This window comes from Equus quagga, chromosome 3, assembly GCF_021613505.1.
Source record: "Equus quagga isolate Etosha38 chromosome 3, UCLA_HA_Equagga_1.0, whole genome shotgun sequence".
Lineage (NCBI taxonomy): Eukaryota > Metazoa > Chordata > Mammalia > Perissodactyla > Equidae > Equus > Equus quagga.
The window spans coordinates 28891839-28917635 of NC_060269.1; the positions used below are offsets into that span (position 1 = coordinate 28891839).

At 35.5% G+C, this 25797-nt stretch overlaps 1 protein-coding gene across 2 annotated transcripts in view; it reads left to right on the forward strand.

The window, feature by feature from the left end:
• NAA15 (N-alpha-acetyltransferase 15, NatA auxiliary subunit) overlaps nucleotides 1-25797 on the forward strand; it is a 78719-nt gene that overhangs the window by 40015 nt on the left and 12907 nt on the right. For both annotated transcript variants that reach the window (XM_046656095.1, XM_046656096.1), the window contains exons 7-16: nucleotides 2576-2695; nucleotides 4058-4153; nucleotides 4311-4417; nucleotides 6243-6315; nucleotides 9213-9382; nucleotides 10537-10689; nucleotides 11246-11374; nucleotides 12497-12710; nucleotides 20942-21135; nucleotides 25616-25724. In XM_046656095.1, the coding sequence (XP_046512051.1) occupies nucleotides 2576-2695; nucleotides 4058-4153; nucleotides 4311-4417; nucleotides 6243-6315; nucleotides 9213-9382; nucleotides 10537-10689; nucleotides 11246-11374; nucleotides 12497-12710; nucleotides 20942-21135; nucleotides 25616-25724 (1365 nt within the window). The remainder of the gene's footprint in view (nucleotides 1-2575; nucleotides 2696-4057; nucleotides 4154-4310; nucleotides 4418-6242; nucleotides 6316-9212; nucleotides 9383-10536; nucleotides 10690-11245; nucleotides 11375-12496; nucleotides 12711-20941; nucleotides 21136-25615; nucleotides 25725-25797) is intronic.

Below are 25797 nucleotides of genomic sequence, written 5' to 3' on the forward strand. Positions count from 1 at the left end.
CCGTTATTTGCTAAATGAACTTTTTGGCAAAGGATAATGCTACTAGCAAGAAAAAAATGGAAGGCTGATTGTCCTGGAGCTCACTTCTGAGCTGTAGATCCAGGATAACCCTCTTTGATTTGAGTTGAACATCCTTTAGCAGTCTATTAGTTATAAAGGGAGGAGATTTCTGACTTAATGGAAAGATCACAAGATTGGGAAAAACTAGTTTGGGTTCTTTCCTTGGCTACTAACTATATGACCAGGGGCAAGCCTTGGGCCTCAGTTTCTTTATGGAAATACATGACAGTTTTCAAAATACTCTTGAGTACATTATTTCATTTGATCCGTTTGATAACTTTCTTAATGAGGAAGAATGACAGATCACCAATGGGTTTTAGCAATTAGGAAGTCATTGATGACCTTAACAAAAGCACTCTCTGAACATTTGGAAGGAGGATGGAAAAAGCCCAAACAAATCAAGTAGATTTAAATGAGATGAGGAGTAGAGAGATTGAAGACAGTGTGCATAAATGACTCATACAAGGAGTTTTTGCTGTATAGGGGAACAGATAGGGGTAGTGGTGGATGAAATGAGATGCAGGATCAAAAGATTTTTTATAGCATGTGCTCATGCTCACTGGAGAATGATCCAGTGGACACAGAATAATTGATACAGTAGAGGGGATGTGATCTAGTGGGCAAGTTGAAGGATTAGACTTAGATAACAACATGAATAGTTCATACACAGTGACAAGAGATGGTAAAGTATATGGGCAAGTAGGTGTGTAGATAATAGTGGGTTTTGGGGGGTTCTCTTTTCATTGCTTCCATTTTCTCAGTGAAATAGCAAACGGGGCCATCAGTTTATTCCACAAAATATGTATTGAATACCTACAGTGAGTCAGGTGTTGGGGACAGAGTATATAAAAAGAATAGAAAGGAACTGAAAGTACAATCATCAGTCTTTGGAAATTCCAGTAATAAAGGCATTGTTGTTAGTGGTGGGTGGTGAGGATAATTTGGAAACTTTCTGGAGTGGGTGAGTGAGCATAGTTAGGCAGCAAGTTTCATTGTTAATTTTTATACCACCAGTTCCTTCTACAAAGAAAAGGTGGGAGAATATTAAGGGAGGGAAACGTGAATGGGTGTAGCGTAGGGAAGAAAAATTGCAGGGTATTTTTTATGTTCTTTGTGAAGTGAGCTTTTGGTTAGTATAGAGCATGCTGTCAACCTCAGCACTGTTGACATTTTGGGACCAAGATGTTGCAGATGGAAGTCTCCAGTATATTGCAGAATGTTTAGCAGCATCCCTAGCTTCTATCCATCAGTTACCAGTAGCACCCATCCCCCCCACCTTACTGTGACAACCAAAAATGTCTCCAGATATTGCCACATGTCCCCTGGGTGGCAGAAGTGCCCTTCCTTGGTTGAGATCCACTGGTATAGACATTAAGAATGTGGGCTCTTTGAGCCAAATTGCTTGGATTCAAATCCTGACTCAGTTAGGTATCTGTGTATGTGTATCGACCTTTGGCAAGTTTACTTAAGTTCTCTCTGCTTTAAAATGATGAAAATAATAGTAACCTATCTCATAGAATTTTGAGAATTAGATAATGCACGTGAAACATTTAAAAGTCACTGGCACACAGTAAGCACTCAGTAAGTATTCATATTTGTTATCTGATGAGAGCAAAGGGTGCAAGGTGAAGTCATGGTTTGAAAATAATACCTTTGGTGAATGGAAGCACATTAAGAATAAGGATTTCTCGGCAGTGTTTGAGGCTTTGTGTGAGTTTGGGGCTCATATATTTCTAGTGAAACCAGTGCCTCTGTCCATTCATCTGACCACTTGCTTCCTTTTGTGAGAAGGTGTGGAGCAAACAAACAATTGGAATGATCTAGGCCTTAAAATTGGTAAACAAGGGAGCCTAGGTTTTGAGATTGATTTTGATATTTGGGGCTGCTAATGTCATCAGAGATGAGATTGGGCTTGCAGCCCAGAGGAGACAAGCAGTGAGTCTACTGAAAGGCCTTAAGAAGAGGGAATAGTGTTTCTCTAAGGTTGAAGGGTAGAATTAGTGAGACAACAAGAAGAAAGACAAGGTAGTTAAGCTTAAAGCAAGATGCCTATTTGGGAGTTGGAAGAGACAGAAAAAGCAGGTTTGGAATGTGGCCATGATTATGGGCTGCTACAGTAGAATCATTTTATAGTTAATTAAGGCATCATAAGGTTAGGGTATTGGATTGCATCATTAATTTGGATGTTGAAATTGTCCATATGATGTCAGGAATAATTAAGTAGTAGGTAATAGCTTGATAACTGTTTTGTGAATTCTGGAAAGTAGCCTGGAGTTAGACAAATACCTGAATAAATTGAGAATGCGAAAGACAATGGCATTTCTAAATACGAACCTCAAAAATGGAGAGACAATAAAATAACATGGTAAACAGTCTTGTTGAAGGGAATCGGGAGCTCAGAAGGATACGACATCCAACTACTTTCCAACATTGAAAAGGTTTTAAGAGAAAGTTTGAGGAAAAGTTAAAGTTATAGTCAGAAGATATTTAGTTAATTTAATCTGATTTTTATCAGGGGAACTTCTGTTGCAATTATGTCGTTTGGAAGATGCCGCTGATGTTTATAGAGGATTACAAGAGAGAAATCCTGAAAACTGGGCCTATTACAAAGGCTTGGAAAAGGCTCTTAAGCCAGGTAGTATTGTTTAAAACTCACTTTCTAAGTTTTAATTGCTTCTTTTGTTAATATATATTTTATTAATGAAAGGCATAACTAGTAAAATAGTGGTTAAGAATTGGTTCAGAATCTGAATACAAAAATACATATGCAAACTTCCATTTAATATGGCCAACTGAGCATTTTCTGAAACCTGTCTTCTAATACAAATTCATAGAAATAGTTGAGAGAAGAACTTGAGAAACAACTTTAAAAATTCACAAATGCATAGCAGCATCAAAAACATAGAAGAGAAATTTCCGCTGACAGAAATGGAGATGTCTCTGTAAAGGAAAGAAAGAAACATAACTTCTTGGTAACCTGTGGCTACAGCAGAATAGCTTTCCAGGGGCACATGAATGTAGCCAAGCAGAGAGACCAGTTCTGTGTCATATGTGAGAAGAGGGAGTAAATTTCCATCACTCAAATAAACTTGGGTCTAGAGATTCCCTTCTCCTCCCCCTCTCCCTCCACCCTCTGCCAGGAATGGGACCCACTTGTGAGGACAGGCCCAGAAACATGTCTTCTACAAACAGCCAAGATGATCTGATTTGAAGCTGTTTCCCTCAAGAGTGATAGTGAGCCATTCTTGTTACATTGATATATGCAAGAGAAATCTTGTAGCAAAGAATGTCATAACTACCTAGGAAAGCCAGCACAGGAAGGGTAATCATCAGTGCCAGAAAAAGGGAGAGTAGAGATGATGGAGGAATCTAAGATGAAGAGAGGGAATTGCAGCCATGAAATATGAATGAATAGTTATGAGAAAGTACCAATGAGGAATCTGGGAAATGAAAAACCTGCTTAGGGACATAAAAATCTGTAGATTGAATAGAAGCAAGGCAACAGCTGAGGAAAAATTAATGGAGTGGAAGATTGATTGAACTGAGGAAAGCTCTGAACTGACAGTAAAAGAGAAAGTGTAAAAGAAATATGGAGAAATGGAAATACAGGATAGATCCAGAAACTCCAAAATAAATCAAAGGAGAGGAGTTAGAGAAGGAGCCACTGAGGAGAATAGTGGAGAAGCCATGTACGGAAACATAATAACCGAGCCTCTCAGAAGTAGAGTAAATGAGTCTTCAGATTTTGAAAGGCTACCTAAAGCAGAACAAGATAAAATTATGTGTTTTATATGATTATAGGTATTTAAAATATGAAAATATTAGAAATATTCTAAAATAATTATTGATGTATTTAGATGTTTAGATTATAAATAATTTTCTTCCCATCTTCAAATTTTTCTTTCATATGATCATTTTATATACTTTGAGAAATTTGTAATTTGGTGGAAAGATATACAAGTTATAATTAATGTAAAAAGAATGTTTTTGGCTGCAGCTAATATGTTAGAACGACTAAAAATTTATGAGGAGGCCTGGACTAAATATCCCAGAGGACTGGTGCCGAGAAGATTGCCGTTAAACTTTTTATCTGGTAAGTGAGAATAATTGCAAAGGAATGAAAATGATGTTATGATTTACAATTTCTTTCCTTGTTTTTAAGTATATGAGTATGCTATATTAAGATTAAAGTATGCATTATTTGAATTGTCTGGGTAAATGTAAGTCAGTGGAATTTTTTTGCTCCCAAGGTGAGAAGTTCAAAGAATGTTTGGATAAGTTCCTAAGGATGAACTTCAGCAAGGGTTGTCCACCAGTTTTCAATACTTTGAGGTCATTATACAAAGACAAAGAAAAGGTAAAGCAAACTAAGATTTTTTTAACTGTCATTACTTTGCACAGTACTTGGAATAGTTGACTTCCTGATTATCTGTGCACATATTATATCTGCTATCAGTCTTCCTAGCCTGCAGTTTAAATGCTTCTGTGCCTCCTACTTCTCTTTCATCCTTCTCTTGTTAGCTAAATAACTTATTGCTTATTTATTTTCTCTGTCTCTTGTTTCTGCTGTATACTTTAATGAGTCAACGTAGGTATGAAACGTTAGTAAGGTAGTGACTTCTTCAGTATTTTCTCTAGTCCCTGCTCATGGTGAAAGTCAAGAGGGACTTTTTTTAAAAAAACTATTTTAGCTTAGTAATCTTTCTCCTTTTTTATTTGGTAGAAAAAAATTCTGTCAGAAGAGTTTGTTTGCTGTCCCAGTAAGTCAGCTTACTTTTTCAGCTATGTTATAATATTCAAAATGCTTGTTAAGAGGATGTTTTAATCTTAATTTAGATTATTTTTCTTGCAAGTACATTGACATCAAGACATGTTGGTTGGATTAAAAAAAAATCAGTTACAATGAAGAATAAGAGATGGGCAAAATTAAACGTACTAAAAACACCTTAACTTAAAGCACATAAGGTGCACTTATCTGCCACTCTTTTGTTGACAGGCCCAAGGTGTGGGCTTTATTGATGAGTGTTTCTTTTTTTTTTCTTGCTATATCACATTCAGAAAATGTATTCTGTTATTTCCAGTTTGGGTAGAGTGAGAACTTGATGCTTGCCAAACGTTCTGATTGCAGAATCCTATATTTTATGATTGTCTCCTTGATGGTTGTCTCATTTAAATCTAAATTGGTTAAAAATATCTTATGTATCCTTGAGTCTTTCCACGGTATTCAACTCATAGAAACAATTCTTTTCTTTTTGTTCTCACTTCTTAAGTTTACATAATATTGACTTAAATTCTGCAATGATGATAATAAATGCAATTGATTCAAACAGGTTTGGGAAAACAAAACTCTTAGTAAGCATGTAGCTCAGCTTGTGGGAGCAGAAGAACATGGGTGCACTAGGGTAACCCAGCCGTGACCATTCAGTCCTCACAATTTTGTGAGGTAATGGAGAGAGTTGGTATTAATCTGTTGAGTCAGTTAAGTTGAAGTCATTTAAGAGAGCTTCTATAGTAGCAGAAATTCAATATACACGAATTAAGCAAATAAGGGAATTAATAAATTAAAAGTATTCACAGATCTCTTACGAAGCCAGGAGCAAGTAGTATAATCATGACTCAGGAGAAACCAGAACCTGGACAGCCGTTCATTTTCCTGGACCTCAGAAACCCACTCACAATTCCATGTTTCAGTTTTACTGATGCTTTCCCCTGGATTATGAAATTGAAAGTTGATGCTGTCATCTACTTCTGGAATTTCTCTTTTCATATAATATTTAATTCTTGATTCCTGAAGAGCAAATGTTAACTGTGTTTGTTATTTATGTGAGTTGAGATAAAAATGAACCAAGACAAAAATCATCCACAGCATCACCTCTTTTTGTCCAACCTTTTCCTTATTTCTAGTTCAGCTTGGTGCTTTATTTTCTAGCAGGGAAAGGAGTTATCAGTAAGCTTTTAGAAAGTTATGTCATATTTACACACCTTCAAAAATATGTATGGTTTACTTTTAAATTTTTATCCATAGGTGAAGAGATTTATAAAAGTGTGTGTGTGTTGGAATGTTTATCTAACCCTTTAATAGTAAATAGCACATTTTGTACAAGAATAGTATCAGTGTGTGTATATATATGTGTGTGTGTATATATATATATTTAAAGTGTGCTTGTATGTTTGTGCTCTAGGTGGCAATCATAGAAGAATTAGTAGTAGGTTATGAAACCTCTCTAAAAAGCTGCCGCTTATTTAACCCCAATGGTAAGTGCTCAAGTTTTATGTTTTAAAAAAATCTTGAAAATTTTAATATATTTATAATATTCTTAATCAGGTCAGTTTTGTTCATTATTTAGGCAGTAGGCTTAGTATATTTAAACTTCTTTTCCCCTTTAAGATGGAGATGCACTAATTTGTACATTGTGTGAAAATATTTGGTAGGAAGAAAATCACGTTACATTAGCTTATTGAAAAAAATTTTATGTAAAATGTAAAACATCTACAAAACTAGATGTAATAATATACTGATCCTCCAGTTAACAACCACTCAGCTTCGATAATTTTTAACTCATGGCCAAACTTATTTCATCTGTATTCTTACCTACTTTCCTCTACTTCCATATTATTCTGAAGCAAATCCCAAACACATTATTTCATCCATGAATGTTTCACCATTTTAAAGATCATAACCATAGTATTTCCACACCTGAACATTAATACTTTCTTAGTATCAAAGAAAAAAGTCCATGCTTACATTTCCAGTTATCTTAGAAATGTCTTTTTTGTGTTTTTGAAGTTTGTCTGAATGAAGATCCAGGTAGTACTTATACTTTTGGGTTTGGTTGATATGTCTCTTAACTCTCTTCTAATCTATAGGTTTTCCCTCCATCTCCTCCTCTTCCTGCAATTTGCTTGTTAAAGAAATGAAGTTTTTTTCCTTGAGTTTTTCTATAGACAGGATTTTGCTGAATGCACCCCATGGTGTTGCTTAACATATTATTCCTCCAAATTTATTATAAATTGGTAGTTGGATATAGAGCTGTGCTGTCTAGTATGATAGCCATTGGCTGCATGTGGCTATACAAATTTTTTAAATAAAATAAAAATTTCAGTTTCTCAGTTGTAGTAGCTGAATTTCAAGTGCTACTCAATAGCCATGTAAAACTAGTGCTTACATATTGGACAGGGCAGATACAGAACATTTCCATCGTTTCACAAACTTCTAATGGACAGATCTGACTGGAGGCTTGATGAGATTCATTTATTATTTTTTGGTTGGTTGCTTTTTGTTTTGTTTCAAATATAAGAGGGATGAGCAAGATTATTTAATGGGTGGTATATGTTCTTCCTTGAGGAGGCTTGTATTAGTTTTGTTTTATATGTTAGCAAGTGTTAGGAATTACAAACTGGTGATATTCTATCATTCATTTTTTATTATCTTAAAAGAGAAATTTCCCTTCATCTATTATCTGCTTATCCAGTGTATAGGAAAAGCAAGATAAATGCTGCTTTTTCTTCCCTACCTCTCCTACATATTTTTTTGTTTTACCAGTTTTCACAGTAATGAATTGGTTTAGTAACACCCTTCAAAGATGGCCAATACACATTTTAAATGTATTATGAATTCATGGATTTAAGCCTATTTGATGTTTTAAATCTTTGCAGTTTCACATGGTTCCAGCTCTCACTTACATGGTAGTAGTTGATAGCTTCATTGCAGTTTGGTATGACAAGATATTCCAATTCATCTTCTACACTGCCCATAGCAGACCTGGAATCACTTGTTTTTCCCAAGGAGCCCTGGTTCCTACAGAAAGCCCACTATGGGACCTGGGGTGCTCATTGCTATTGGGTTGCTCATTGTTTTTAGGTCTCAGATTAATTTTAATAGTACTTTTTGGAAGGCATTACTGTAGTTTCCTTGGTTAATCATCATGATGTTCCTTTGATTATCAGCATTTTCCTACATATTTTACAAATGTGGAAGAGGTTCAATGACATGCCCAAGAATATGCAGCACTTTAGTTGCAGATCTATCAGATGGGGAGTTGGTGAGTTCCACTCCTATTGTTTGTCCACTGAGCCATCTTACTTTTACGAGGATAAAAATAAGCAATCTGTTGCTTTCTTTGAAAGCAAATAACAGTTCTTAGATTTTAGAAATTTGCATTAAAAATTTTTTTTAATGTGTGGGCTGTGTATTTAACTTATACATTTTCTTGTGAGTACTATATAAAAATTAAATTATGACCTAAAATATAGAATAAGCATTTTTACTTGTCTCGTTTTTTTGGTATAGTTTTGTTTTTGTTTTTGTTTTTTTTGAGGAAGTTTAGCCCTGAGCTAACTGCTGCCAATCCTTCTCTTTTTGCTGAGGAAGACTGGCCCTGAGCTACCATCCATGCCCATCTTCCTCTACTTTTTTATCTGTGGGACACCTACCACAGTGTAGCATGCCAACCGGTGCCATGTCTGCACCTGGAATTTGAGCTGGTGGACCCTGGGCCGCCGAAGCGGAATGTGTGCATTTAACCGCTGTGCCATGGGTCGGGACCCCGGTATAGTTTTTATTTAACTTAAATTATGCATCATTGCATATTCAGCATAATTTTAAAATATATTAAGAATATTATAATCACCAAAATTCAAAATAACCACATCACAAGTATATTTATGTATAGTTTAGTACATTGGCTAAAAACCGACTTAAGCAGTTAGGCCTTTTTTTTTAACCTCACATTAATGGAAAATTTCTTTTGATTTTTCTTTTTTTTTTCCTCTCTATAAATAGTATCCTGGTCAGTAGACTCTCATAGTTCTAGTACAGCTTGACTCCCCCTCACCCCCTTCAGTTTGTTTTTTAGGTAATTCGTTACATCTTTAATCCCATTTATCACCACCTTTATTATATAAAGTTCTTACTAAGTGCAAGGCGTTGTGCTGGGGTCTATAATGATACAGAACAGAAAGCATGGTCCCTTCCAAAGATCTTAAAACTTTAGGGGTAGTGTTATAGCTAGTACGTAAATAATGTGGTCCAAACTACTTTCCTTATCAAATAAAGATAGAGCCATTTTGAGGTGGGTACTCTCTTAATATATGTAATGACTAATCTTGGTTTCTTTCCTCTCCCACCCCCCCCCCCCCCCCACTTTTTAAAGATGATGGAAAAGAGGAACCACCAACCACATTACTTTGGGTCCAGTACTACTTGGCACAACATTATGACAAAATTGGTCAGCCATCTATTGCTCTGGAATACATAAATACTGCTATTGAAAGTACACCTACATTGATAGAACTCTTTCTTGTGAAAGCTAAAATCTATAAGGTAAAAATCTCTTCCCACCCCTTTTTTATAAGATAGTGAGACTTATAAAGATTTTTTCTGTATTTTACAGATCCTAAACGCTGTAAGAAAATGACATTTGATGGCTCATAAAACATGGAATAACAAGTCTAGTACATTTCTCAGTCTGATTACTTTTAGACTTGTCATAGTCATGCTAATTTGATCATTCATCTATCTGTATATGTACACACATACATACGCATGTATACATACATATGGTTACTCATATATATGGTTATTCATGTTATACCTTGACACATACACATATCTGGTTATTCTCTTGGTTTTAAGTAGTAAAAGTATAGATAAAAGTAATTGCATTTTCTGTGAAATATTTGTTTCTATTAACATTTGAGTATGATCATAATCAGTATCTGGTAATCTTAATGAAATGAAACTGAAGATTCTACTGTGAATTCTACATGTTTTGTCTCTTTTGGCTCTCAACTCCTGGGTCCTGCTTGAGAATCTTCACTCATATGTTTTAGCACCATCTTAAAATAAAGTTGGCTCTTCTCTCTCTTAATACAAATACAATTTGGTAATAAAATCTCCTGAGGAAGGGATTGTAAACCAATTATTTATCAAAAAATAGTGAAATTGAGTAATATTTTAAAAGCACTTTTTAGAGCCAGGTTATGCTCCTTAATTTTGTGGTTTTGCCAAATGGACTAGTTAGGCGAATTGAAATAGGATTATAGTAGAATGTCCACTAATGTTTTTGTGGTTCCTTTGGAGTAGGAATTTGGCCATTCATTCGCCTTTTATCACCTTTACGTTGAGTTATGTCATTATGACTTAAAGATTTCCATTTTTATTTATTCTTTGATTCAAGCATTCATTGTTTTTGAGTGTTCACTATGTACCTGGCATTGTTATGGGCAGTGAGGTTATGTAACAATAGACACATTGTTAAAACAAGTCTTTCCTGTCAGAGAGCCTATATTCTGTATAACCAGCTAGATATCAGACTTACGTTATGCTAGACTGTATGCATCTACATTGATTAGGGTCTCAAGAGTCCAGAGAATGCCTTTTCTTCCATTTGTGTTTCAGTTATCAAGAGGTAGCTAATGACTTGCGTAGTAAAATCAGCATACTGACCGTTTTATTTTGCTTTTGTACCCTGTAAGCATGCTGGGAATATTAAAGAAGCTGCAAGGTGGATGGATGAGGCCCAAGCCTTGGACACGGCAGACAGATTTATCAACTCCAAGTGTGCAAAGTACATGTTAAAAGCCAATCTAATAAAGGAGGCTGAAGAAATGTGCTCAAAGTTTACAAGGGTTTGTACAGCTAGTGTTCTTACATAGGAATAAACAATTTGTACTTGTATACCTTGCTTATTTTTCAAAGTTGGTTTCCAGTATTTTTAATATCAAAACAGTCAAGAGTTTAATTGTCACCTTATCAGAAAAAAAAACCCTGAAATCAACATGAGCATTAAACATTATTTTCTTTTTAGATGGTTGTACAGTGGGTTTTTAAACTCTGATATATTCTCATACGTTCAGATGGATTTCCTAGAAGTAAAGGGAACTAATATTGATTGAGTACCTGCTTTGTGCTGGTGTTCTTTTTCTTATGTTACTCTCCAATCCCAATTATGTAGATCTTTTGATTAATCATTTACAAAGGTATGTATCTTTTTTAGTGATTATAAATACTATTCCAGTTGCTTTCACATATCAACTATTCTTTCTTACTTTGAGAATGGTTAAAAAAACAAAAAATTATTTTGAAAGAATTCACATCAATTGACCATCTTTTCTTTCTTAAATCCTATGGTGGAATAATATATTTGGTAAGAAATGGTCTTGAATATATGTGATTTTCATATAGGAAGGAACATCAGCGGTAGAGAATTTGAATGAAATGCAGTGTATGTGGTTCCAGACAGAATGTGCCCAGGCTTATAAGGCAATGAATAAATTTGGTGAAGCACTTAAGAAATGTCATGAGATTGAGAGAGTAAGTACCATATATATTTGAGTTTCTCTTTTTATTTTGTTATATGTTGAAGGCTTTGGGTAAATCCTATAGTTTTTTCTTTTCTCCCATTTTATAATTTACAGTAAGTGATTTGTAGAAATCAGTATTCACATTTTTCAGTGTTTATAATGGAAATATTATAGACTATATTTTCAGCAGACTTCCCCATTGTCTACTCTTCCTGTAAGAATTCATGTAAAAAACTTTATGGAAAGTTTGTATCTTGGCTCTGTCTCCATTGGTTTTTGAATGTTCCTTTCAAAGTACTGCGGCTTTTTCAGTAATACACACAATGTTTACTAAGTTACCCTGGAAACGTTTTTTTTGTGGGTTGATTGGTGATGCCATGCCATATACCTTTGGTATTTATAAGATATAAGCTTTGAAGCCTTTTCACAACGTTTCTGTAGCCTATGTAATTCCTCATTTTCTGATAAATTTATTGTTTTCTTAGTCCTTTTTACTTTTAATTCATTTCTGTCATGAGTATTCGCTTTCGTTTTTTGTGTTTTTCACAGATAAAAATAGCTTATATGATGTCACGTTTGTTCTGTAATCAAGTAGAGAGCCCCAGAGCTTAGTTGAAATGTGTTAGTTTCTGGTTGCTTGACTTACTTCCTCATTGATTTCTCTCCCACATACCAGTATTCCATTGCATAGGATTCATATTTGTATCCTCAGAAAAATTACCAAATACTACATATTATAATCCTTTGCAAATTGTTCTAAATATAAAAACTGAATATTTTATGTAAATCTGCTGTACTACACCATTATGTATACTAGTAAATTATGTTTGATTTGTCATGATAGCTTTATTTAAATATGATTAAGGAAGGAATAAATATATATATTTTAAAGTATTGTGTTTCTTTTTCATTCACTAAATAATTCAGTGCCCGGTGTATGCCATATATTGTGCTAGGTGATGGCCAATTGTATTTTTTTTGATATGCAAAGTATTCATATTGAATGATTGTAATTTCTTATATTTTATTTATTGGTTCATGCCTAAGAAACAAGTAATTCCAAGCTTTGTTTTTTTGTAGTTTTTTTTGACGTTGCTATACTTCAGTATAATAAAAAAGATAATTTTATTAGCATTTTATAGAAATCACTGACGACCAGTTTGACTTTCATACATACTGTATGAGGAAGATTACCCTTAGATCATATGTGGACTTATTAAAACTAGAAGATGTACTTCGGCAGCATCCATTTTACTTCAAGGCAGCAAGAATTGCTATAGAGATCTATTTGAAGCTTCACGACAACCCCCTTACAGATGAGAATAAAGAACATGAAGCTGATACAGGTATAGTATTCAAAGATTTCTTATTGTTCGCTGTGATGTGTGTATGTGTATTTATGTTGTTGTGTAATAGAGATTTTTCCTGAGCTTTTTATTAAGTACCTTGTGGGAAGATGTTATTACATGTTTAGAAAATAATGATGGTCATTTTGTGAATTTCTCTAAGCAACAAAAGAAAAATATTCTTTACTTTTTACTTTCAAAAGTTAAGCAAGAATTTAATTTGTAACTAATGATTAGCTTTTAAGAAGTTGGATTTCATGAGTTTTACATTTAATATCTGGTTTACCCAATACTGTAAATTGCTAACGATGCAATACTATAAATTGCTACCTATATAATTAATATTGGAACTCTACATTAGTGTTGGCTGTCAGTATATCTAGTTATTCCTCTTTTTAATGGTAATTTATAATTAAGCTACTAAAAGATGAATATTGCTTGAACTTTAAAAGTCAGCTTGGAATTAAGCTGATAAAATTGTCCAGTGACTTTATCATTTGACCAGTTTTTAATGTGCCATTTTTACAGCAGGATGTCAGGATGTATAGAGAGAAGTCTTCCTTAGATAATTATTTGGGGAAAAAAATCTCAGAATGAAAGTGACCCAGGCATATAGAAGGATATAAATTTAATTGTATATCCAAATATTTTGTGACTTATTCATGGCAAAAATGTTATAGGAGTTGGGGCATAAAAGTGTGTCAGATTTTTTTCTTTAGTCTGGAGTTTTATTCCTCTTCTGAGGTTATGGTTGGTTACTTTTTGTATTCTTCCTCCTGCTGAAGACCTTTGGATCATTATGTTAATTTGTTGCTAAATTTTACTTCCGGTCGCCTCAGAACAGTTTAGAACTTTCTAAGATCACACACTGAAACCCTTGTACTGATTTCACTTGACTCTTTCTACTTACTACTTTGTCAACTAGAAAGAAATGCCAGTAAAAATCTACAGGACTATTGACATTTGAAACTGAGCTGTGATCCTCTGGTTTACGTTTCTGTTCACTCCTTCTGCCTTCCTCTTCTTCAAACTTTACAAATTATATTCAATTAACTGTAATTATACAAAGTTGGAACAATTCAGAAATATACCTGGGCAAATATGAAAATCCCCTTTCACTTTTCTGCTACCAAAAGGTTATCTCCCTTTGAACGTTATCCCTATGAAAGGTTCAGTTTCCTTTGTGTACAATTATGATTTTTTGGAATTTTATGTGTACATACTCTATATACACATGTCAGGGTGGTTCTTTGTAGTTGTCCAGTTTTGCTTAACTTACTTTTTTCCCCTCATTTCATAGTGTTGCTCTATGTCTGCACACAGCTTATCATCATCAAGCATGTTAATGGCTGTGTAGGAATCCACGTGGAATTTTTTCCCATCATTGCAGTGCCATAGTAAATGTCCTTGTACATCATTATGCACTTAGTTATTTAGCATGGATTGTTAGTAGTGGAAATCGCTGGGTCAAAGAGTGTGATAATTTCAGGGGGCCAGTCCAGTGATGCAGCGGTTAAGTGCGCATGTTCCACTTCTCGGTGGCCCTGGGTTTGCCGCTTCGGATCCCGGGTGTGGACATGGCACTGCTTGGCAAAAGCCATGCTGTGGCAGGCGTCCCACGTATAAAGTAGAGGAAGATGGGCATGGATGTTAGCTCAGGGCCAGTCTTCCTCAACAAACAGAGGAGGATTGGCAGTACTTAGCTCAGGGCTAATCTTCCTCAAAAGAAAAATAAATAAATAAAATTTTTAAAAAATTTTTTTAAAAATAGTGCCAAGTTGCCTTCAATAAAAGATTCATCAGTTTTTATTGCCACCAATACTGTGTTGAGATTATCTTTTAATTTATTCCTAACACTGAAAATTACCTGTCCTTTACATCTTTGTTATTTTGGAGAAAATATCTGATATATAATTCCTAGATTTTTAAGAGTGGAGCATCTGCATATGTTTTCATGTTGCCTTTGGATTTCTTCTGTGAATTGCCTGTTCCATATTTTCTGCCCATTTTATTTTGAAACTTTTTGATTTGTAGGAGTTCTGTACATATCCTTGGTTATATATTGCAAACATTTTCTTGCTGTCACTTAGGTCTTACCTTTGTTTATGGTGAGTATCTTTCATTATGTAAAAGTTTTAGTCTTTTATGGCTTCTGGGTCTTGCTTAGAAAGGCTTTTCTACGTCAAAATTTAAAATATATTTATAAATGTCTTCTGTGTTTTCTTATAATATTTGTTCCATTATTTTTACATTTGGCAATTTAATCATTTGGAGTTAATTTTTATATATGATGTGAGGTGGAGGATGGCTTTTTTACCCCCAAACAAACTTCTGACTCCTCAACAGAGGTTTTTGAATAGGTTGTCGTATTCCCTACTGATTTAAAATGCCACCTTTATCATGAACTAAACTGAAAAAGTAATATGGTGGGTTGTGGGCATGGTGTCTTATTCTAATATATATCAAAACTTGTAAAGACATTAAAACTGTGTGATATTGACACCAGTATAGGTTTCTGTTATGATCTATTTTTCTCAATCTAATGCTACATCTTTAGAATTTTCTTGGTTTTACATGTAAATTTTTGCTTATGTATAAACTGTAGGATTAGCTTTTCTTCTGGAAAGTTTCTTGTGGAGTTTTTAATTCAAATTACATTTAACGTATACAGATTACTATTTAGGGTGGGGAAATCTTAAACAATATTGAGACTGCATACTAGAATGCATGTATCTCCTACTATTGTTTAGTGTAATGGTTGTCATATAACTTTGGCAAATTTACTATTAGCATTATCCTTACATGTCCTTTTTTTCCATTACAGTATTCTAAATGAATATAGTTTTTGTATGTCAAGTTAGTATCCTATTGAACTCCGATACTAGGTTTAGTTAGTTTTTTCAGTTGATTTTTAAAAATTTTCTCTGTAAGCCATTATGTTAATCTGTAAACAATAGTTTTATTTCTTTATTTATACCTCTTTTTCATGCCTTATTGCATTGGTTAGAGTTGCTAAAATGTGCTGATTAATAGGAACAATAGTGTGCTTGCTGCCTTTTTATCAGGTAGATACAGTGCTTCTAATGGTTCACTATAAAGCTTGATATTTATAGTAAATATCTAGTGTTATCTTTTATTTGGTTGAGAGTTATCTTTTGCTTCTTATGTTTTTATTTTTCAGTAAACTTAAGAGCCTTTAAATGGCCGGATTTCTTTTATTTTGCCTTCTTATATGAATGTTAGTTGGGCTGAATAGAGTAGTCTAGGTTCAGATGTTATTTTCTGTGTATACACATATATACAGGTGTACACACACACGTATACACACATGCACAAACATTTTTCTTTTTAAGATAGTGCAATGTTATCTTCTAGCATGGTAGAATTTTCCTGACTCCTCCTAAGCTAAAATTCTCAGCCTCTATCATGTTCACACAAATAATAACAAATTCATGTAAAGTTGAGACCCTGCTTATCCAGATAATTAGTGCTAAATGAAGTGAAACAGGATTTGGACTCTTAATTTCTGTATTAATTTCCTATGTGGGTTTTTTTCCCTCTGTTTTTATATGACAACTCTGTTATTATGAACTGACATGAGTCCTTTTAAGACAGTGGCACGTATTATAGAATAGGATCACAAACTAGCCAGTGGGCCAAATCCATATTGCAGCTTGTTTTGGTAAATGAAGTTTTATTGGGACATAGCTGAGCCCCTTTGTTTACGTATTATCTATGGCTGTTTTCATGCTACAACAGCAGAGTTTAGTTGCAACTAAGACCTATGGCTTACAAAGCTGAAAATATTTAGTATCTGGCCTGTTGTGGAAAAACTTTGCTAACCCCAGGTATAGCATAGTGGAAGGAAAGCCCGGACTTTGGAGTCAGAGTGAAGTGGATTTAAATCCTTGCTCTGCCTTTTACTGTATCTGAGTCATTATTTTTCCTCTGAAACGTCAGTTTTCTTATACATAAAATAATATTGCAGTCTAATACATGAAGTTGTTGAGAATATTAAATAAAATAATGTATATATTGTATTTAGCATGCAATAAGGATGCAAGCAGTAGCAATTATTTTACACATCATTAAAAGGTCAATTTATGTTGACCACTCATTCATAGCCTTCTGTTTCCAGGATATAATTTTTGGTCCTTGCTTGAAATTTTCTTTTTTTAGTAGAAAGGGATTCTTTACTAGGAAAAAGAGAAACAGGTTTGTGTTTGTTTTTGACAGTTCTGTCTGTTGCCACATAATAACTTACTCCCCGACTTAGCAGCTTAAAACACCTGTTTCCACAGGTCAAGAATTCAGAAGCATCTAGGTAGTTCTGGCTTAGGGTCTCTTATGAAGTTGTAGTTAGGGTATTGAATGGGGCTACAGTCATCTGAAGGCTTGTCTTGGGATGGAAGATCCATTTTCAAGATGGCTTACTCATACGGCTTTTGGCAGGAGGCATTAATTCCTTAGTCTCTCCAGAGAGTTTCTTGGGTTCCTTAAGATATGGTAGCTAGCCATGAAAGAGAGCAAGGAAGAAGCCACATCTTTAATGTTCTATTCTCTTGACGTGATACTCGGTTCACTTCCTTCACATTTCTGTTTGTAGAAGTGAGTCACCAAGTGCAGCCTATACTTGAGTGGGGAGGAAAATCAAAGAATTTGTAGACATGTGTTTGTCATGTTCTGCTTTTTGGACACAAATTATTTACCTTATTCTTACACATGAAATACACTTGCCCCTCCCAGGGCCTCCAAAAATTTCATCCCATTACAGCATTAGCTCACAGTCCACAATGTTATCATATAAATGAGGTGCAGGTGCTGATGAGGTTTCTTGAATATGATTCTTTAGTATAGCTCTTCAAGTATAGCTGTTCTTGGTATGAAATCCTTTGAACTAAAGAGATGAGTGACCTACCAGCTACATTGTTAATGCCGTCAAGTCGATTCAGACTCCTAGTGACCCTGTGTATAGCAGAGCAGGAACCTGCCCAGTCTTTTTACGCCATTTTCTCACCTTAAAGTGCAATATCAGATAATGCTCCGCTGCTGTTCATAGGGTTTTCATGGCCAATTTTGTTCAGAAGTGGGTGGCCCGGTCCTTCTTCCTAGTCTGTCTAAATGTGGAAGCTCCACTGAAACCTGTCCACCATGGCTTACCTTGCTGGTGTTTGAAATACCGATGGCATAGCTTTCAGCATCTGCAACGGTATGGACAACCAACAGACATACGGTGTGGTTCCCTGACAGGGAAACGAACCCAGGCCACTGAGGTGAGAGTGCTGGATCTTAATCACTAGACCACCAACCAGGGCTGGCTATCAACTACAAATCCAATATAAAATGATGGGAGAGGAATAGGGCATCCACTGTAGACATTGTTGTTCAACAGGGGTGGTGAGGGGAGAATGGGAGGCACACAGGAGTTACTGGTTCATGTTAATTCTTTGTTGTTTTTTAGATTTTTAAAAAATTTTTCCTTGTCTATCCAAAGGGCCCCAGTACGTAGTTGTATATTTTAGTTGTGAGTCCTTCTAGTTGTGGCATGTGGGACACTGTCTCAGCATGGCTTGAGGAGTGGTGCTAGGTTGGTGCCCAGGATCCAAACCAGCAAAACCCTGAGCCGCCAAAGCAGGGCACACAAACTTAACCACTCAGCCAAGGGGCCGGCCCCTGGTTCATGTTATTTCTAAAGTCCAGTTGGGTACATGTTAGCAGTACTTTGATTAGGACTCAAGACCTTAGGAATACTTTTCTATGGCTCTTGACTCTGCCGTCTGGATTCTTGGTTCGACTTTCTGACTCATCCTTTCTTTTTCTTGAAACTTAGCATTTGTTTGCAACTCACTAGTTTTTTAATGTGCTTCCAATATTTAGGGGGTCTGAAGGCTTCTTTTCATTTTGTTCTCTCTTCCTTTCAGTCAAAATTTGCTGTCTTTCTTCCCATATAATTCCTTTAAAAACTTTGTGGAGGCTGCCCTGGGTGTCCTAGTGATTGAGTTCTGTGCGTTCTGCTTCAGCAGCCTGCGTTCAGTTCCTGGATGTGGACCCACGCCACTCTTCAGTGGCCTTGCTGTGGCAGCAGCCCACATACAAAATAGAGGAAGATTGGCAATGGATGTCAGTTCAGGGCAAATCTTCCTCAGCAAAAAGAGGGAGATTGGCAACAGATGTTAGCTCAGGGCGAGTTTTCCTCAGCAAAAAACATTTATGGGTCTTTTGTGAATCTTATTGGAATCCACATGCACAGATCTTTGTCTGCCTTGAGCTTTTGCTGAGAGGATAACACTCTTAAGTTTCTTACAAGCTCTGTTTAATTGAGAGGATCTGTAAAGTCACACCCTTAAGAGAGCCTTTAGTTTGACTAGTAACTGAAGTACCATGTTTCTGAGTTCTGAGTCCTAACAGAAGATTTTAAAGGCAAACTCTCTGCTTTCCCTCTGGATATGTTTTCCTGGCAGTCTTCTGGATTTGGTCTTTGCCCAGCAGCCATTTCTGGAGAGGCTGAGAATTTTCAGAACTGTCAAGTCCCTGCTTCTTCCTTTAGTTTCCTTCTCTCTTGCAGTTTTACTACAAGTAGCAGGGTGCCACCTTCAACACTTTTTTCTTTTTCTTTTTTTTTCTTGGCCTAGAAATTCCTCTAGCTAGATCACCCAGTTTATTTGATACATGTTCTAAGTGTTACTAAACTTTCTGCCTCTATGTAACAGCAACATGTTCCTCACTTCACTTGAAGTCCACACTTGCAGACTCTTCAAAATCCAGACTTCTATCAATAGTCTAAGGCTCTTTAAGCTTACATTAATGCTCTTCTCCAAGTCTTTCCACCTTTTGCCACTCCCTGCTTCCAAAGGCACTCCCACGTTGTGGGTTTTTATTGCAGCAGCACCCTACTTCTAGGTGCCAGAATCTGTGTTGCTTACAGCATAGCAAATTGCTTACACTTAGCAGTTTTAAGTAACAAAACATTTATTATCTCAGAGTTACTGTGGGGCAGGAATTTGGAAGTCACTTAGCTATATGATTTTGAAAGACTTAGGAGTCTCAGGAGGTTGAAGTTAAGATGTCAGCCAAGGCATCTGAAGGGTTGACTTGGGTTGGAGAATCCGCCTGCAAGATGGCTTACTTTCACAGCTGGAGGCCTATTCTTGACCATGTGGGTCTTTTCATAAAGTTGTTTGGGTTTTTTCACACGATGGCATCTGGCTTCCTCTGAGTGATCCAAGAGAAAGCAAGGAGGAAAGCACAGTGCTTTTATGTCCTCGTCTTGGATGTCATACACTTTCATTTCTAGCACATTCTATTCTTTAGAAGTGAGTAAGTATAGCTCACATTTACGGGAAGAGGAGATAGGCTTTACCTTTTGGAGGGAAGACTTTATGGACATATATTTAATTCACCACAGTGGTGGTGTATTTTAGAATGACTTTTTTCTTTCTCAGTGTTAACAAATGTTATCTAAATAAATACTGATTGAACATGTAGCTTTCAGATTTATTGCTTGAAGTCTAAACAGTATATAGATTTTCCCTTTAATATAGCATATTTGCCAGTGATTTTCAGTCTTTGTTTTGAGACATTCCATAGTTTGTACCTCAAGGGACATTGTTAATTTTCAGTGTCAGATTTTTAATTTACCATTTATTCCTTATTCCGTTAACAAATATCCAAACAAATATTTGAGTGTTTTCTTTGTGTTTTGGTATGCTGCTAGGCCCTGAGAATATAAAGATGATGAGTAAGACAAGGTCTCTTCCACGAAGGAGCTTACAGTTTCAGGGAGAAACAGATGCATAAACAAAGTATTCTGACAAGCAAAATAGGTAAGGCATAGTGGCAGCTCAGAGTAGAGAATGCATAACCGTTTGACAAGATTAGAGAAGCCATAACTAAGAGAAAGCATAGTCCAAGGCCGTAGAGAGATGAAACAGCTCGTTAATAGAATTGCACATAGTTGAATACTGCTGGAGGAACTCACATGCTTTTATGCTTTGCTGTGGTTGCAGCACCAGGTCACCACCTGGTTTCAAAAAAACTTTCTGAAGTGGGTACAGTCTTCTCTCTAATAAATATGGAATCATTTAAAGGCTAGGTACACATAGGCATATGAACATGCATAACGTAATATTTTTAATGGGAGTTTGTATGAGAGTATTAAATAGTAGTAATTGATCATTACTAATCTGATTAACATGCTTATAATTTCATTAATTAACACTTATTGCCTACAGCAAATATGTCTGACAAAGAGCTGAAGAAGCTACGTAATAAACAAAGAAGAGCTCAAAAGAAAGCCCAGATAGAAGAAGAGAAAAAAAATGCAGAAAAAGAAAAGCAGCAGAGAAATCAGAAAAAGAAGAAGGATGATGATGATGAGGAAATTGGAGGTCCAAAAGAAGAACTTATCCCTGAGAAACTAGCCAAGGTACTTCATAATAGCATTTAGCACAACTGAGTGCAATCTCATGACCAGCTGTTGTCATTTTACACTGTCTTATTCAATCGATTTGATTATAGATTTTAGAGCAAAAACTTAGTTTAATTTTTAGTCTTCTTTGTTTGTTTGTTTCTGATCATATTTCACGTTTAAAACTTGAAATAATGAACCTGAGTTAGAGTAATCTAGTATGGTATAGTGGAAAGTTTTGGCATTTGAGTCATTCTGATCTGGGTCCACGTATCAGCTCTTACACTTCACTGTGTGTCTTGGACACTTTGTCTAACCTCTCTGATGGTTTTCTAATCTATAAAATGGGAGTAGGAAAAATCCCTACTAGGCAGAGATGTTAGGACTAGAGTAAATATATATGTAAAGCATGTAGTGTCTATTAAAAGTGGTGATAGGCGAGTTTTTATATCTAGGCTAAATTGAGCTTGTTAAAAAGTGAGTTCTAGACGTGTATCTCCTACTTACCGATGTTGTCAGTTTACGATACTTCTTTATTGGACTTTGCTATTTGAACCTGATATCTTAAAAGTCCCTAAATATTTCCCCCCAGCCAAAATCTTATCTACCGTTTTTAACCATTAAGCTGAAACCAAGGTATTCATTGTCATATGAACCGTTTTGATTAAAAACATACCTTTGCACTTTTCTTCTGGCCCTTGACATCCTCCTACTCCATGTGAAAATAATTCTTAATTCATTATGTTAAAGCAAAATAGTAAGCACATTGCCCTAGAGTTCAGTTGTAGCCTCACTACTAACTAAAAATTCAAAATCACTGACTGCTATAACTAAGGAAAATTATAATACCTAACAAATAGAGTTGGAAAATATCTTTAGAACTATACCAGAGCAGGTGGACAGTAATGTCTCATAGCAGTATTGCTATTTGAGAATCATAGAGAAATCTAACTTGGAGTTCACAAGGATATATTGACATCTTTCCACAAATGTGTACTTTCTAGGAACAAAGATGATAGTTTCTTACGGTTGTTGGGAGTTTATTGGAAGAGTATACAGGGAAGTGAGGAGACACAGAAAATTGACCTTTTAGGCCTAGTGGAGAATCATGAAGTTATTCAGGGATAATAGCAACTTTAGGGGCCTTCCAACTTGATGCCTTGGCTTTCTTTGTTACTGCCATTTTTATCACTATCACTGACTGCCTGCCACCATCATTCTTTCCGCTTGCTTTCTCTCTATCCCATGACTTTCCTTAATAACTTTTTTCTTGTAACTCTTCATGTCTTGCATTATAGTTCTTAAAGAGAGGATCTGTTTGGATTGTTTAGTTGCTGTCTAAGAAAGAGTACCCCTACAGAACAGAATTCTTGAACCAGGCATCCCTATAGGCTCTATTAGGTTTTGCTTGTGTCCAGCTTATAATGGCTGCTTTGGGGCCAGATGCTAGGTTGTAGTCTAATCATTTGTGGCTAGAGGTGGTAGAGTCTCAGAAGAAGATAATGCCTGTAGAAAGTGCTTCTGAGTGCTTTATTTGGAAAGAGCCTAATGGAAGGCACCCAGTTTCATGGATTGCTCTTTAGTGTATACTATTCTTATGTGTTAGGCACATAACACCCCTCTTTTCCTAGATGCCCCCATCTAATGACATCCACACCTACCCGTATCCCCAAAGTGGTGGCAGTGCCAAATTACACCAAGCCATCATAACCAGGAGAGGCATTTTAGGCTCTTTTAAAAGCTGCCTGCCAAGTCTGGATCTGCAATCTGTAATTGGCTATTTTGTGATCCTCTATTTCAGCATTCTTCCATGTGGTAAATGGTAAATTTAATGTTACCAGTTCACGATAACATATATAAAATAAAATAAAAGCATTATTAAGTTAGCAGAAATTTCAGTTAAGAAGGAGAAAAGGAAACTAGGAAGAGGTTTAGTTAATGAGTTTAATAGTTAGGTAACTGAGTATAAATCTGAAGTCTTGGTGGAAGCTGTATTGCTTTCTCCAACTTACCTTGCATGAGGCAGTAGTTGGTATTTGTGAGTTCTCATGCAGCATCCATCCTATTATGTTACCCCTTGCCTTCAGTCAGTCAGCATTCATCTCAACTGGATTTTTTCCCCCTGTTTTACACACCCACATTTCTTATCAAGAGTAATGAGTCCTTAGTATTCCGTGTTTATAGTAGTGTTCTAATAGTTTTAAATTTTTTGTTTCTATGCTGAGAGTATCGGGAGATATACTCCTATACAACATATCTTAATATGTGGATTAAATTTCAGGTCAGTTTATAAATTAAAATATTGCATATAATCAAAACTGCCCTTGCAAATGTCTTAAATTGCTCCTCAAGCTGTCCCATTCTGCATCTGTTTAACTTAGGTAAATTCAGATCTTCATGACTGGATGTAATTTTTTGTTTGAGAGAAAAGAGTATGCATAATGCTGGCAATTCCATCCGATACTCCACTCAGTGAACATATGATCCCAACTAAGTTTGAGATGGGGGAGGTATGACTGCTATTTGTGTAGGCTGTGTCAGTTCTTGTGTGCCTCTCATAGTGTGAATATCTTTCTACAATGATTGTGATTTTGGTACTTAAATATATGGTTTTCATACACATAATGTAAACTAGTGATATTGCATATTTATATCTATATGTCTATCTTTACAACTTTAGGGATTTTCAAGGGTAGTTTTGACGATTTTTTTCTTTCGTCTTCAGCACTGATTTTAGAACCTCGTTCCTCTTTCTATGCTTTTGTATATGTAACCCTGTACTGCATTATGTACAGGTAAATGTAGACTGTCGTTAGCTTATTGTGGTTATGTATGTATATTTAAATGCTTAGATTTAGCCTGACAGAATCTTACCTGTGAGAGGCACACAACACATGTGGGGACAGCAGATCCAGATCTCCTTTGGGGGCATATCTTCTCATTTACTAAGATTGTAGACAGAATTAAGTTCTCTCTTTTCTCTTTCCAAGTTCAAATACTTGATTTCAGTAAGTGTAATGCTTGTATTGATTTAACTTCCCTATATTCCTTGTTGTTTCCGGTTTGTAATAGCAGCTGTATCTCCCTGGTAGTAAATTATCCTGGTCAATACAGTGACCATCATTTCAGTCTGTACCCCTAGAGGCACAAAAAGCTTGATATAGCTGGGTGGCAATTTCAGTTTCCAGTTTTCTTCCTTTCCCTGGGAACTATTTCTCCCCTGTATACCGTAAATTCCAACTCAGTAGAACATACAGCCATGGGAATAAGAAGCAAAATATTTACAAATGTGTGAGAAAGGCATACTTATGAGGGCCCCTGTTTTCTCCTCCATCTCTTGGTATCTACAGCTCTTAGGTCAGTGCTAGACACTGATTTCTGGTTTATCCTTCAGAATAATGCTAGCTGCTTCACACATTAGTACAAGATAAATCCCACAGACATCCCTTTGTTGCTTAACTTTTTTTTTTAATGCTGTGAAATAATTTCCTTGGCCAGAATCTATGTTGGTGAAACCATAATTACTGTACTAATAGAAGCATGCTGGACAGATATGGCAAATCCAAATTCCATTGAAGGTAAATTATTATTGCCTCTCTGATGAGAGAAGGTGAATAGAACCCAGATCTTCAGTGCCCTTCTGCTAAATATGGTGGTGTTCCCCACCACCATCCCAGTCTACTGAGAATAGTAGTCTCTCAATACTCAGTCTAGGAGTATAACAATAGCACAATTATGAGGCAGACCTTACACGTGTCCAGTAGTGGTTTACAAATAGGTAATTAATATGATGTTTTTTCTAGAAAAACTTTTTATTTTAAAATACATTTAAAGTTACAGAAAAATAGGAAGAGTCATTTTAAGGACTCCTATATAATCTTTATCATGATTCAGCATTTTTTAGTATTTTTATTTAATATGATTTTTATATAATTAGTAAAAGGTTACAGAGAGTTCTATAAATATAAATCTTTTCAAATGCCATCTCACCGTTAGTGTGGCATTTGAATAATTTTGAATGTCTATAGAATTTGTAGTGGAACAAAGTAACACAGAATGGATATTGTAGTATTTTTTAATAGCTTGATTATAGTTTGAATTTAAAAAGAGCATTCACTCATTCTATAATGTTCTCTATAGTTTCCTTCTTAGTCCTCTCCATCCTGTTTCATATCCCTCCTCGGTCAGTTTTTTCCCCTTGGGTCTCTTACCTGTTTCTCTTATTGTCTTTCCCTGGTTCTATTTTATCTTCTTCCTTACTTGTATAGTTTCTATCCAGAGATAATGTAATCTCTGTGGTTAAAAACCAGTGAAGAGTTCTAGAGTTCCAAAATCCCCTTTGTTTAGATTACAGGAGGTTAAAATATGACAGTATATTTCTGGGAGACTGGTAAGTGGTTTTTGTTTTTTTTTTTTAAAGTGTTTTTAATAGAAAGAGTAAAATCACATCCCCCAAAAATCTTGCTTCCATTTGTATAATATCTTTTATTTTTGTTAGGTTGAAACTCCATTGGAAGAAGCTATTAAATTTTTAACACCGTTGAAGAACTTGGTGAAGAACAAGATAGAAACTCATCTTTTTGCCTTTGAGATTTACTTTAGGAAAGGTAGGCAATTAGAGTATAGTGGCCCTGATAAAATTGATCACTGTATTTCTTAGATATAGTCGCCAAACTCTGA